We start from the raw sequence: 14,086 nt of genomic DNA, 5'->3' as shown, positions 1-14,086 counted from the left end.
ATGGCGGCGCTGCGGGGCAGAGCGGTGCCCGCCGCGCTCGGGAACGGGGGTGGCTGCGCCGCGGCCGGGGCAGCTCAGCGAGGGCTGGCGGGCGGCGGAGCCTCCCGGGAGTTGTCTGTCCGCGCCGGCAGCCCCCTGCAGGTAGGCGCCGATGGAGCGCGGCGGGCCGCGCCGTGACACGTGGAGGCTGGGGCGGCTCCCGCGGCGGCGGCACCACGTGTGCCGGGAGCGGGCCTGCCGGCCCGGCGGCGGGCGGGTGGCCCTGCGTGGGCCGAGGGCGGCCGTCCCGCGGGCGGAGCGGGGTGCCCAGTGCTCTACCGCTGGGGTGGGGTGGTGGCGGCACCGGCGCGGGGAGCCCCCCGGGGCGGGGGGGCCGCAGCACGGCGCCGGTACGCGCCGGGACGGTGGTCTTGGTGCCTCCCGCGGGGCGTGACACTCAGTCTGTGGGCTGTGGGGGTCGGGGGGGCGCTGGCCAGGTTCCCCTCCGCGGTCTCTCCGTCCCGGCGCCGCCACCTGCACCCGCGGCGGGGGGGGCGGTCTGGGACACCGGCAACCGGCGGTTTCGGTGGCAGGAGCTCCCGGCGGGGAACGCGGGTGCTCCGGCCCGCTCCGGAACGAGGGAGCTCTTCTGAGCTGCACTGGGGTCTTACCCTGGGGAAAGCGAGGGGTTACTCCGGGAGAAGCGTCTCCTGCCCCGGGCAGGTGTGAGGCGCGGTGCTGCGGCCCGTGCCCGGCGTCCCTGTCACCGGCCCCGGTGGGACCTAGCCGGCGCTGGGCTGAGGTGCTGAGTGCGGGTGCGCTGCTGTCTGGACAGGGAGCGCAGGGGTGCAGCACCCCTGAACGGGATCTTGGGGCACCTGCCCTGTGCATCAGTCAGGATTTTGGGGAACTTCATGCTTCTGTCCCTTCCAGCTCCAGCCTGGCCGTGGGGGATACTGAGGGAGACGCCCGAGCCCAGGCAGGGGTACACCATTGACTCTCCCTGATGGGGAAGGAGGGGTCTGCATCTTGGGAAGAGAGGTGTGTTCCCACCTGATGCTTCCCAAAAGCAGCTGAGGAATCCATGGAGCATCCTCTGCTGGTGCAGGGCCGGCTGGGTGGAGCCCCCCAACTTCCCAGGCTCACCCTGCGCCCTTGCTGGCAGCCTGCCCAGCCAGAGTGCTGCGGGGAGGGTGGCCACTCTCTACTTGGGGTGTAGCCCTGGCACACCATGCTGGGTGCACGTGTTGCATGTCACCAGCGTGGCTCGGATGGGCAGCTGCCCACGGAGCCCTCGGCTGTGCCTCCTGGTTACCACAGCAGCAAGTGCAGCATCCCCTGCACTGGCTGAGTGCTGCAGGAGCTGGTGGCCATGCTGAGGCCATCACCATCTTAAACTGTGGGCTCAAATCCCAGCTCCCTGTATACCTGGAGCTGCTCTGGGGCAGTGGCCACCCCCCTTTCTCCCTGGCAGTGCTGGCTGCTCGGGTAGGGCATGGACCAAGCCCATCCTTGAATGTGCCTGTGACTTGCGGCATGTGACCTCCTACCTGCTGAGCGCAAAGCAAACCCAGGGAGCTGGGAGTGCACAGAGGGTGTCCTCCTGAGCTAGGGCAGTACAGGGGTCTCTGGCAGGGAGGGGACCAAGTAGGGATGTGGGAACAGGCTGGGCTGGTTTGTACCCCCGCCCTGACGCACAAGCGGCGAGGGCTGAAGGAGGTGCCCGGCCTCAGGTGGATCAAAGGGAGTCCTGGGGGAACACAGCCGCCTTCTCTGGTGACTCATGGCTGTGGGACTCCTTGCAAGGCGCTGAGTCAAAGGAGTCGAAGAGGGCTTGGGAGATCGCCTGCCCGCCCTCCCTCCCGGGCTGCAGGCAGGAGCAGCGGGAAGTGGCCATTTGAGTGGGAGGATTTTCCTTCCCTCCCTCCAAATGTCCAGCGTGGATCACGGCTGGAAACCTCTTATTAGATGCTGCCTTTAGGGGGAGCCAGCCTTGTGGCAGGATGGGCAGGGCTGTGTCACCCCCGAGGCATCCCCTGACCCCCATGCCTATGCTGGGTATGGTTGAGCCAGCCTCTGCGTCCCTTGGCTGCTCATGCTCTGTGAGGTCCCTCCTGCTGTCTCCTCCGGTGGTCACTGCTGACTCAGGGCTGCACACTGGCGCTTGGCGATGCCGGGTGTGCGAGCCTAGATGTGTTTCCCTACTCCTGCCGGTCTCTCCAGGAGGACTGGCCGGGCTGTGCTGCAGACGGCTGTCAGCGGCGCTTTGCGCCGGGCTCTGACTGGCAGCCAATGCCGGCCGAGGGAGGGAGATGCTGAGTAGTAAAACTGCTCAGTAGGCTGATCTGCATGGCAGCGTGGAGCGAGCGGTGCCCCGGTGTCACCTGTGGACTCCGCTTCCAGACAGAGAGAACCCTGGGAAAGGGTGCCCTGGCTGCCAACTGAGCCCCAAACCCCTGCAGGCTTCTGCTTTTTGGGGCTGTAATGTTGGCATGCAGTGGCAGGCCGGGGGGTTTGGGGCAGGTGGATGCTGCGAGAGTCCTGGCGTTGATTCCCAGCCTGAGATGCCTGTGCTCCGGGGTTGTATGGGGCTCCTGGCTGTACAGCAGCAAGAGTTGCCTCCTCTGTCTCATGGGGACAGGTTTCTGAAGAGCCCCAGGGACCGGGGATTTGGGCACATGGCTTTGGTGCTACTGTATTTCAGGAAACACCTATTTAGTGAAACACCTTGCTCTACCGGTGCAGCTGCCCTCTTGCCAGAAGAGGATTTCAAAGTTCAGGCAGGTCTTGTTCAGGAACGGGGGTCATTTTGTCCTACGTGAGCTCAGGCTTGTGCAAGCTGTGGTATTATGCAAAACACAGGTGAGCCGCGTCAGATGCGCATCCTCCAGGTTTCGGCCAGGTTCTCTCCATGCTGCTGCAGGGGGAGGTCAGCTCGCCGCCTGCTCCCTGCCAGCTTTGGGAGGGAGATGTGCTCTCCCAGGGCTCCGTCCTTGGTGCCCTTATCTTCCCTGTCTTCCCCGCCTTTGTTATCTCTGCCTAAGCCCATCTGCAAACAGGAATTCACATCCTGTCTCGTGCAGACACTCCTGCACGGCCACTCTGCTCCTGGCAGAGGCTGCGTGTCTGGTGGCTCAGTTCAGCCTGGGGCTGCAGCCCCTGCCCTTGCCCAGCATCTCGCTTTTCCTAGCCACCCTATAGCACTGGCACGTGTGGCACCACAGGGTGTGGTGTGGTGCCAAGACCTGAACATCCCCAGAGCTGGCTGGGGTTCTGGAAAGGACGTGGGGCTGGGAATTTGAAGGAAGAACAGCAACAAAGCCGGTTTGGTCCTAGATCATGAGCACAGTCCGTGTCCTCCTGTAGCTTGCAGCAGAGGTGCCAGGGTAGGGCTGCGGCAGTGACCGCCGGCTGCATCCCTGTTGCTGACTCCTGCACTTTTGTTATGAATTTTGGAATGTTTTGGGGCTTATCTGAAGTGCCAACAGCCAGAGTCAGGAGCGCGTGACAGCCTGTGGGGTGAGGGGAGCTTGTCACTCCCCTCCCCATCCAGCACGAGCAGTACGTGGTGTTGGGCAGAGCCTGAGAACTGCTGGGGATTTACCAATTCATCTTTCCCCATCCTGCAGCTCCAGAGAGAATCAGGCAGGAGCTTTCAGTGTGGAGGCATCTCTGGTAATCGGGAGGGTCACGGGCTGAAAGCGGGATGGGGCTTTGTGCAGTGGGGTGGACTGGCACGAACCTCTCCTGAAAAGCAAGGGGGAAAGGTCCCCTGTGCCATCGTCTGACCTGCACGCAGCCATGTCCCGCCTGCCCTGCGGATTTGGGGGTGTGATGGAGTTCACCTGCTGTTTGCAGCGCAGGCTGTGGGGAGCCCACGTGTGCTGCAGAGGGGATCAGCACTGGTAGTGTGCTCTGCAAAGTGTTCACCTGGCTCCCTGTGCTCCTCAACAGTGCTTTTCCCTCGAGGAGAATGACCTGAACTTAATGTCACTGGATGCAGAAACCATCTTGGAGGCTGAGGAGATCCTGGGGACAATGCAGAACTATCTGGACTCCTCTGTGATCTCCATCATCGAGGACCTCTCTCTGAGTGAGGTGGGAGCCCGTGTGTGGGTGCAGGAAGGGGTGACTGGGCCGCCTCTGGTGGTGGCATGGGTGGGTGTGGTGACAGCGTCCCCCATGGCCATGCCCCACCATCCCCTGAGACCACTTCTGCCCTTGCAGCAGAGCAAGGCCTGTCTGGATGTGCAGAATGAGTTGTCCCTGCTGACTGCCATCACCGAGATCCTGGACAGCACAGATGATGAGACTCTGTCTCCCTTTGACACCATCATGGACGCGGAGTTGCTGAGCTCGCCTCGGGAGCGGGAGAATCCTTCGGTGAGCTCTGAGGTAGAGCTGGCCTGATCCAAAAACGGGTGGGAAGATTCTCAGGTAGGGCTATGCCAAGCAACTTTCTGCCAGCTCCTGGCATGGTGGTGTCCTGTGGTGGTGAGACCCTGGTCCCCAGTACCTTGGGATGTTCCCTCTGGCCAGTGACATGAGAGAAGGGCTGAGGCAGCCCTGGGCAGCCACAGGGCTCTGGTGTGGGGTCAGAGGGTCGTGCCATTGCTGTGGGTCTTAGTCTAGAGCCAGAGATGTACTGAAGGCTCTGGGGAGCAGCGTGTCTCCCTCTGCGTGGCCAGCTGGGGCTGCACACGCTGTATGTGAAACAGGGCTGAGCTGCTCCCAGGCTCCTCATGGTGACATGTGGCTGCTGCAGGGCTGGGGGATGGCCTGTTCTCTCCAGCAGCAGAAACCTGCTCATGCTCTGTCAATCTCCTCTGCAGTTTCAGAAGTTTCTCAGCTTGTCCCGGCCGTCGCTGGAGTATGAGAGTGCTGCCCTGGAGCAGCCCAAGGCTCTCAGGCCTCTGAGCAGTAGCAGCATCACTGTGGTTGGGAAGGTGAGCAGCTAAGCAGGAGAAGCAGCATCAGGATAGTGCTGGGGCAACTGTGTTCCTGCTGCTGCCCCTCTGCCTGCCCGCCTCGCACAGGCGTCCTCTCCCAGAAGTGATGCTTTTGCAGGGCACTTATGGCAGTGGGAGCAGGGGCTGCCCCAACTGGTGCACACTCTGGGACTGGGATGCTGCACTTGCCCCTGTAGAGACAACAGGTTTCCAGCTCTGTTGTGTCTTACTGGGAGGGTCAAATGTGTTCCAGTTTTTTGGCTGCCCAGGGGCTTTGCTGCAGAGTTGCAGCAGACCCACAGTTGGCTGTGCCTGATGGGGCTCCAGTGAAAGCCCAGGAGGTGATGGTCGCTCTGGTTCCCTTTCGCAGACTGACACAGACCTGGCTTGGGACCATGCTGCTCATGACCTTGAGGACGCAGCGCTGCCGAAGAAGCAAGTCTGCACCCCAAGGATGGAGAGGAAGCTGGGCCGGAACCGGGCCCGAGAACAGCCCCTGCCACAGCGTAGTGATGGGGAGGAAGAGGAGGAGGAGGTGGAGGCTGCCTTGAGCCCAGTGCTAGAGAGCAGCATAGAGGCCAGGGAGTTTTGTGGGAGTGGAGCCAGGGCAGAGCTGGAGGACCGTGAAGACCCCTGCATCATCAACACAGGTGACGTGTCCCTGAGCGAGCTGGTGAAGTCCATGCACCCCTACTGCCTGCCCACCTTCACTGTGTGCCTGGACCCAGAGACGGAGCCTGTGGCCAAGGAGCTCCTAAGTGGTCCTGTCTTGCTGGAAATTGTGCCTGGCGAGGGGGAGAGTGTGGAAATCCCTGTGGTCCTGCAGCCACTGGCCCCCAGCTTCCCCAGCCTGAAGCCCCAGCTTGCGGGAGCAGAGGAGGCTCCCAGGGAGTCAATCCCAGAGCATCCAGAGGAGTTTCCAGGAACTCCAGCCCAGGAAAACGGGATGGAGGAGGAGAAGAAGGAGAAACCACCTGGGAAGGAGTCCTCCTGCACTACCCCAGAGAGCACATCCCCACCGGAGACAGCAGCGCCCAGCACCAGGAGCCCTGACAGCAACTCCCAGCACAACACAGAGGCACCATCAGGCACCAAATGCAAGGGCTCCGAGAAGGGACGCGGCCGTGAGAGAGCAAGGAAGAGTCGGAAAAAGAAAGCAGAGGACCAAAGTGAGCGGGCCAGGCCAGGCCGAGAATGCGTGGCCCCCCATCTCCACTCAGCTGGCTCCGGGCAGCCCCCGGGCCAGCCGCCCACCAGCCGGCGTCGGGCAGCGCGTCCCTCTGTCCAGGTGTCAGACTTCCTGGCGCAGCAGCTGGAGCGAGCCCGCAAGGAGGGCCAGATGGAGCTGCGAGCTGAGCCGGCACCACGGCCTCGGGGCAGGCCCCCAAACACAGCAGGGGCCTCCCCGCCTGAGAAAGTAGAGAAGGAGACGGTGCCAGAAGTGGTGACTGTAGCCCTGGAGAAGGCTGAGACCGTGGTGCCTCCAGAGAAGACCTTACCGAGCGTGGAGGAGCGGCCAGCAGCTATGTGTCCCAGCCCAGAAGACCATGGTGAGAGGGATGCACAGCCAGCTGCTGGACAGGGCGACAGGCTCTCGGAGGCTGCTTCTCCAGTGCCAGAGCCTCCCCAGAACATGCCAGCAGCAGAACCAAGTGAGGTCCTGCCCAAGGAAGCCAAGCCCAAGGCGCTGAGCCTGCGGGAATACCGCATCCGCATGCTGCACCGCCAGCCCAGCCCGGGTGACAGGAAGGACGGAGAGAAGCAAGCAGCCAGCAAGTGGCCCAGTGTCCCTGAGCCTCCTACTGAGCTGGCAGAGATCCCCTGCCTGGTGTCACCTGTGCAGCCCACCGCTGAGGCAGCCAACGCTCAGAAGAGCCTGGAGAAACCTACCAGCCCTGCTGCTGTACCTTCTCCTGCTGGCAAAGCTCCTGCTGCTCCGACCTCAGCTCCTGCACCTGCCATGGCTCTGGTACCCACCACGGCTGCACCATCCCCATCAACACCAATGCCTTTTGTCACGCCAAACGTGCCCCCAGCTGCTGGGGTAGCCCCCCCTGGGATACCACCAGCCTCCACCGGTGCTTATGCCCTTTACCCACCAGTGCCTTCCTGGCCCTGCTTTGGCCCACAGCCCGTGGGCTGCCATGGTTTTCCCCCACCGCCCAGCACTGGCTCCCCTAGTACTTTTCACATGATGCCTGGCCTCCCGCCTCCAGCCATGGCCTGGCCCCCACCGGTTGTGCCACCCCCACCTCCTTTTGCCCCTGGCGGCCCCTATGCCCCGGTGGGGTGGGCGCCACCATCCTACTGGCCAGGAGTCCCTATGCCCCCTCTGGTGCCTCCCCTGACGTACGGGGACCCCGGAGTGGCGCTGCAGGCTGCTTCCACCTTCCCGGCTGGCGGCTCCCCCAGCACAGCCCTTCTGCATGAGAAGCCTCCCCCTGCCCAGCCACCTGCTGCCCCAGCCAGCAAGGTGGGGGCTGCGGGTGGCCCAGCCAGGCCAGTGACCAGCAGGGTGTCAGACCCCAGGAGGCTGGCACGCCTGGCAGGGGACAGCTCAATCCCCAAGGCCACTCCAGCCCCTGCCCAGCCCCTGGCACCCCCAGCAGCTGCCTCTGTCCAACCTGGCAGGATCGCTCCTGTGGCATCAGCCCAGCACACAGCAGCCCCCGAGGCTGCCACCTCCCAGGCTGCCACCACCCAGGCTGCCACCACCCAGCCTCCGGAGGAGCCCCAGGCTGTAACCCCCACCCAGCTCCCAAAGGTCCTCCCAGCTGCCATCCTTTGTCCTGCAGAGGTGTCACCTGCCGCTGCCACTGTTGGGGAGTCCCCTGGCAGCCACTCCACGGAGGAGGCTGCAGGGCTGGGCAAGGGGGCAGTGGAGAAAGCCCTGCCGGAGCCCAAGGCAGCTGTTGGGCAGGAGCCACCTGGCCAAAAATCCACCTCCCAGGCCGTGGCACCACCACCACCACCAAAAGCAGGTCGAGAGAGCAGCCTGCCCACCAAGGCACCTGCTGTGCGGCCATGGAGGCACCAGCCGCTCCTCAGCCCAGTGCAGCCCAGTGACAGCAGCAAGGACATCGTTCAAGCCTTCATCAGCGAGATTGGTGAGCAGCACGGTGCAGGGCTCTGGGCTGAGCATCACCAGCTGGCAAGGCTGCAGTGCTGCCAGCAGCCGTGGGTGGTGGGATTGGTTCCTGGCACTTTGTGGGGTGAGAGTGGCAAAGCTGTGCCTTCAGGCTTGCAGTCTGTTTCCAGCACTGTGCCAAAATGTTGCCTCCAGTGGATGGTCTGGGCTGGCTGTGCCCAAACTGGTCCTTCCTGGGGCTGCAGAGCTGGGTGCTCCTGTCCTTGCTATGGGAGACACGGAGCTGTTGCAGGCTTTGCTGCTGCTTCTCCTCCTTAGCACTCACCCCATCACCTAGGGAGGCTGATGCAGGGGGAGGATGGGGCTGGGGTGCGTCCACGTGGTGCCGGGAGAGTTTCGGCTGATCTGACTTGCTGTGCTCTCTCCCTGTTCCAGGGATTGAAGCTACCGACCTGTCCAGCCTGCTGGAGCAGTTTGAGAAGTCTGAAGGTGCGGATGCAGCATGCTGTGCTGTCCCATGTGGGGCTCCCTCTGTGCCATGCTGGCCTCCCCAGGCTGCCTATGCTCTCTGCAACGGGGTGGGAGCTGGGGGGGGCAGGATGCTACTGCTTTTGGGCTGTTGTTGCCCTGCCTGGGTGCCTTGTCCTGGGGGTGTCTGTGCTCCCATCTCTTTCCACATCTGTGAAAAGCAGCTGGGGATCCCCCCGGTGGCCAAGGGGGTGGTGAAATGCCTGGGAAGGAAAGGGGACTTGCAGCATCTCTCTGCAAGGAGCTGGGTTGTGGCACTGTGAAACCTGGGTTATGCCCAGGATGCTCTGTGTGTCCCTCCATATGCTGGGTCTGGCCCCTGCCTCTCGCCACCCTCACCTACCCTCTCTCTTTTCAGCCAAGAAGGAGACTCCTACTGTACAGCCCCCTGAGGACCAGCAGCTGGCAGGGAGCTCTTTGTGAGTACCGGTACCTTCACAGCTGGTGCCCCAGGATGGAGCCCGGGAGAGGGCTGAGCCCTGTCTTTGCTGGGGGCGTGGGGCAGCTCTTGGTCCCGGCAGGGTCTGAACTGTGCTGGGGGCTGTGTCTGCTGGCCCAGGTGGGGCTGAGCTTGCTGGGCTGGAGGCCAGAGCTGGCACCAAGGTGGATAAATTGGGGGTAGCAGTGATGGGTATGACTGGGCTGTGCAAGCTCCATCCTTGCAGCTCTCAGCTCCTCTGTTCCCCTGTCTGGGTAGAGCTCAGGCAGGTGCCCCAGGCATGGGGACTGGGGCTGGGGTTCAGCCACTATATTTAAGAAATCTCCATTCCTTTTCTTAGGCCTGAGACCCAGCAGGACAAGAAGCCCCTGGACGGCCTGCAGGCCTCTGAGCTGGCCAACGTGGCAGGTAATGCCTGGGGCAAGGCAGGGGAGCCCACGTGTCCAGGCAGCAGCTGTCGTGGAGCTGTGGGAGACCCTGGGGCTGGAGGGGAGCTGGGCTGGGCCTCAGCCAGGTGGGTTGCAGCAAGGGGCTGCTCTTGAAAGCCCTCTGGTGCTCTTGCAGGCCTCACCCCGCCAGCAACACCCCCACACCAGCTCTGGAAGCCATTGCCTACTGTCTCACTGCTGGCCAAGGCCAAGTCACCTGGATCCGTGCCCCAGGAAGGGCCACAGAAGATGACCAGGCTGGCAAAAACCAAGCTGCTGCCCCAGAGCAAGCTCCAAGGGAAGAGCCCGGCCCCTGCCAGCTCAGCCCCCAGCCATGTCTGCTCGGGAGACCACGACTACTGCATCCCAGGTGCGGCGCGGCTGGAGAGCAGCAGCAGCTCCTGCACACAGCCCCCCACCGAGGGTGGCTCCCGCTGGAATGTCAAGCACCACCGGGACATCACAATCAAACCCATCTCCTCCTTAACCAAACGGACGCTGGACCAGCCCAAGCCCACCCTGCCAGCCCCCACCACCACCGTGGAGCCCAGCCAGGAGCCCCCAGGGTCGGCCTGCCTACCCCCTCTGGATTATCGGACTAGTGTCCCCAGCAAGGCCACTGCCGGGTGCAGCAGTCCCCCCACCTCAGTGCTCCTGTCACCAGCCGCATCCCCCTGCCGGGACCAGGAGGTGCGGACTCCCAGTGCCCAGCCCAGCCGTGCTGCTGCCAAGAGGTCCCTGCGCTGCTACCGGAGACCCCAGGACTCGCCCAGCCCCTCTGCCAGCAGCTGGAGGGCTGGGCGGAGCCGTGCCAGCCGCTCTTTCAGCTCCAGTTCAGATGGAGCGAGCGAGTCATCTTCATCCTCATCCTCCCGATCCCGCTCACGGTCATTCTCCCCACCGCCCAAGCGGTGGCGAAGGTAGGTGGTGGAACATCTGTCTGCTCTTTGGAAAATTGTCTGGTGGCTGGTCTTTTGCAAAGGTGCCCAGACACCTCTTTATGGACCTACTTGATGGCTATATTTGATCCTTTTGTCCTTGTGGTCCTTCTGAAGGGGTGCCTGGCTCGCAGAGACTGGGGGAGGTGCTGCAACACCCTGGTCAGTGGGTGTCCAGTGGCTGAACTCAATGTCTAGGCAGATGTGGGTACAAAGCCATCACTGAGCCAGACTTCCTTACTACTGGAACATCATGGTACGAGTCCTTGGCTGCATCTTGGCTTTTGAATGCTTTTTCTGGGGAATTATTGTAGTTACTGGTGTTTCTGCTGTGGTGCTCATGCAGCCCTAAGTGTAGAAATGAGAGGAGCCACAATGGAGCTCCAGGCAGCTGCTGGAGGCAAGCAGAGAAAAACATGTCTGGCTTGGCTGCCTCAGGAGCTCCCCACATTCCTTATAGAGGCGGCCACGCAGGAAAGTGGGATGGCTTGGTCTCTGTCGGACACATTTATTTTGGAGTCCTTGTGCATCTGAGTGATGCATGACCTGTCCCAGCTGGGGTGGGAGGCACTGGAGCTGGGGAGGGATCCCTCATCTGCCATTCCCTGGGGTTTCAGCCAGTCCTGGAGACATCCCAGGTCACAGGGCATGAAGGGCTTGTCCAACCAAGGTCCTTCCATTGGTGGCCAGTGGTTGTGGAGGTTGGACCTGGAAAGGGCATGTATATAGCACTACATCCCAGGGATTTGCAGCTCAGGGACTTGCCCAGTCTGGCTTGGCTTTCCCGCAAATGCAGCTGTCTGTGCTGGGCAATGTCCCCATGGACTGTGCCATCCTGACCTGCTGTCCTTCAGGAGAACATGTGGCAGTACAAGGCAGCACACCCTACTCTGGGCCTGGGTTTGCCTATGGTAGGGACCAGCCATGGGAAGCGTGTTTAGAGAGGGAACCAGCAGCTGACTGGGGCAGCACAGCTTGGTACCAGAGGGGTTTCAGTCCTCTTGCCCTTGAGCTTTGCCCGGCTCTGCCAGAGAAGCTCTTGCAGGCAGGGGGCTGCAAGCACAGAAGTCCAGCCCCAGACCAGTGGATGCCGCAGCTCTCGGTGCAGCTGCAGGTATGTACAGTCTCCATTTTCCTGGTTGTTGAGTGCAATGCAGGTGTGGTGGCTCCAGTGTCATCCTGTGCACTGTGTGGGCTCAGCACAGCAGCCTCAGCCTCTCCTGTGCCCTTGACTGGCTGTGGCCATATGCTGTGCTGTTCCCCTATGACTGTTTATTGCTCTTCAGAGGCTGTGCCTGGTGCAAACCTGCTCCCATTTCACTGTGGTGTTTGGAGCCAAGTAGAGCAGCATCTCTGTAGTGTCATTACTGCCCTGGCAGTACCTTGGGAAGGATGGAGGTCTTTTTCCTCTCTGGAGCCCTGTGGTGCTGGACACGGGGAAGGCTTGGCACTGAGCTGTGTCTCTCCTAACCCAGGTACCGCTCCAGATGTTCCCACAGCTCCTCCTCCCACTCCAGCTGTGGGTCATGTGGCAGGTCTCGGGACAGGTCCTCATCCTCATCATCAACGTCCTCCTACTCGTCCAGGTCCACGTCGCGCAGCCAGTCCCGCTCCCCCTCACCCCACAGGAGGAGTAATAGACGCAGAAGGTGAGCATGGCCACCCTGCAGGGTGTGAGCTCCCCCCAACCCATCTCCTAGCCTCCTGTGTCCCAGTCAGGGGTGGACCCCACTCTCCAGTATCTCCCTTGTGTCTGGGATCACTCTCTTCTGGCACCCCTGTGACCCTGTAGCTCACGTGTCTGGTTTCTGCCCTGCCAGATACAGTTACGATGCACAGGACCACTACCAAAGGCAGAGGATCCTCCAGAAGGAACGTGCAATAGTGAGTACTTTGGGGATGGGAAACGAGTTGGAGGTTTGGGAGTCCCCAGCCGCTCCATCACTTCAGAAAGCCATGGGGTTGCAGCCTTGCAGGCAGCAGTGCTGGGAGGCTCTGGCCAGGGCAGGGTGTGATGGATGGGGATGCAGGCTGGGTCCTGCTCACCACGAGGGCCTGGAGACACGGAGTCCTCCCATTCCCATCTCACGGGACGGTGCGTCCCTGCCCACAGGAGGAGCGTCGAGTTGTGTTTATTGGCAAGATTCCCAGCAGGATGACGCGGTCGGAGTTGCGGCACCGCTTCTCTGTGTTCGGGGACATTGAGGAGTGCACCCTGCACTTCCGCTCCGAGGGGTAAGAGCTGCGGGGACATGGGCAGCCCCTTCCTGGAGATGGCTCCTCTCGGCCCTTTCCCCATTCCTCAAGGGGACGGTGCAGACCAAGGGGAGACAAACATACTGCGTTGCTGCTGATCTTTCTCCTCCTTCTCCGGCTCCAGGGACAACTATGGTTTTGTCACCTACCGCTATGCCGAGGAAGCCTTTGCCGCCATTGAGAGTGGGCACAAGCTGCGGCGCCCAGACGAGCAGCCCTTCGACCTGTGCTTCGGCGGCCGCCGGCAGTTCTGCAGGAGGAACTATGCTGACTTGGGTGAGTCACGCAGCCCCTAAATTGCAGGGTGGCACTCTGGTTCTTCTCATTCCCAGAGGTGTAGGAGTCCCCATCCTTGGGGTCAGTCAGGCTTAGCTGGGCAGGGCCATGTCCAGGGACAGTCCTGCCCAAGGCGGGTTGGACTGGGACTCCCTGTGTCTCCAGCGCTGTGATGAAGGCCAGGTCTGATCCTCTCTCAGCCCAGAGGTTGGCACGTGAAACAAGATGGGAAAGAGTTGCTGTGGAGATGGCTGAGACTGCCAGCGTCCACACAGCTTGAGGCAGCCTCTACCACTGTCTTTCAGACTCAAACCGAGAGGATTTCGACCCAGCCCCCGTCAAGAGCAAGTTTGACTCCCTGGACTTCGACACACTGCTGCGGCAGGCACAGCGTAGCCTGCGGAGGTAGCGGCAGGTGAGGCGGAGAGCCCGCCTCCACTTTTATATTCAAATACAAAAGACAAAAAAAGTGCGGAGAGAGAGAGAGAGGTGGGGTTTTTAAGAAAAAGGAAAAGGAAAAAAAAGAAATTTGTTTTCTAGCCAATATTTAAGGAGGACGGGTCATTTGCCTTTGACCAGAGGGGTCCAGGCGAGCGGCAGCCCCGGGCCTGCCCAGCCATGTAATAAATGTGGATGCCCAAACAGCAGCAGTGCCTCGTTGTCCTTCACCTGGGCTGTTCCCTGGCGTGGGTTTGAGCTGTGCCCCCTCAGGATCCTGGGGGCTCTGTGGGAGAGTCTGACCCCATGAGAGGGCAGCACAGGCCAGCAACAGGGTGCGGGAGTGTCTGGGGAATGTGGGGCAGGACTGGGGTCACTGAGCCACTCTGAGGGGTCTGTGGGAGCCCTCAAATGTCCTGGCACGGTGTGAATGACTCTTTGAGGAGGCACAGACCCCTCTGACCATCTCTTGGGCCCTGCGGGAGCAAGGCTTGGGCACTGACCCTGCAGCACCCGGCTGGGTTTTGGGGCCACCTGCACTTCCCGTGGTGGCCACGGAGGGGCAGTGCAAGATCCTCCTCCACCACCTCTCCCAGCTGCAGGCTGGGGTACGAGGGGCTCAAGCCCTTGGCAGGAGCAGGAATCTACCTGCTCTGAGGGCATTGTGTGCAACTACGATGTCTGCCTGTCCCCTTTGAGCCTGCTCACTGTTTTTTCTCCAGCTTGCCAGGGGAGGAGTGTCTGACATCTCTCTGGGTGTTCCCTGA

General features: G+C 62.0%; 1 protein-coding gene across 1 annotated transcript; it reads left to right on the top strand.

Annotated features, from left to right (window-relative positions):
* Positions 1-13,318, top strand: PPRC1 (PPARG related coactivator 1; the record flags this gene model as incomplete). Its single annotated transcript, XM_080347685.1, has 14 exons — positions 1-141; positions 3,934-4,077; positions 4,207-4,362; positions 4,812-4,925; positions 5,299-8,035; positions 8,452-8,505; positions 8,903-8,963; positions 9,324-9,391; positions 9,548-10,331; positions 11,825-11,998; positions 12,170-12,233; positions 12,463-12,584; positions 12,730-12,881; positions 13,187-13,318. The coding sequence occupies 14 exons, from the start codon at positions 1-3 to the stop codon at positions 13,288-13,290; spliced, it is 4,875 nt and encodes a 1,624-aa protein (XP_080203811.1). The 3' UTR covers positions 13,291-13,318.
* Between the last annotated feature and the right edge of the window lie 768 nt (positions 13,319-14,086).

The sequence above is a fragment of the Nesoenas mayeri genome, assembly GCF_963082525.1.
Source record: "Nesoenas mayeri genome assembly, chromosome: 7".
Classification (NCBI taxonomy): domain Eukaryota; kingdom Metazoa; phylum Chordata; class Aves; order Columbiformes; family Columbidae; genus Nesoenas; species Nesoenas mayeri.
Note: the sequence above shows the minus strand (reverse complement) of the source record. Positions and strands in the feature narration are given on the sequence as shown.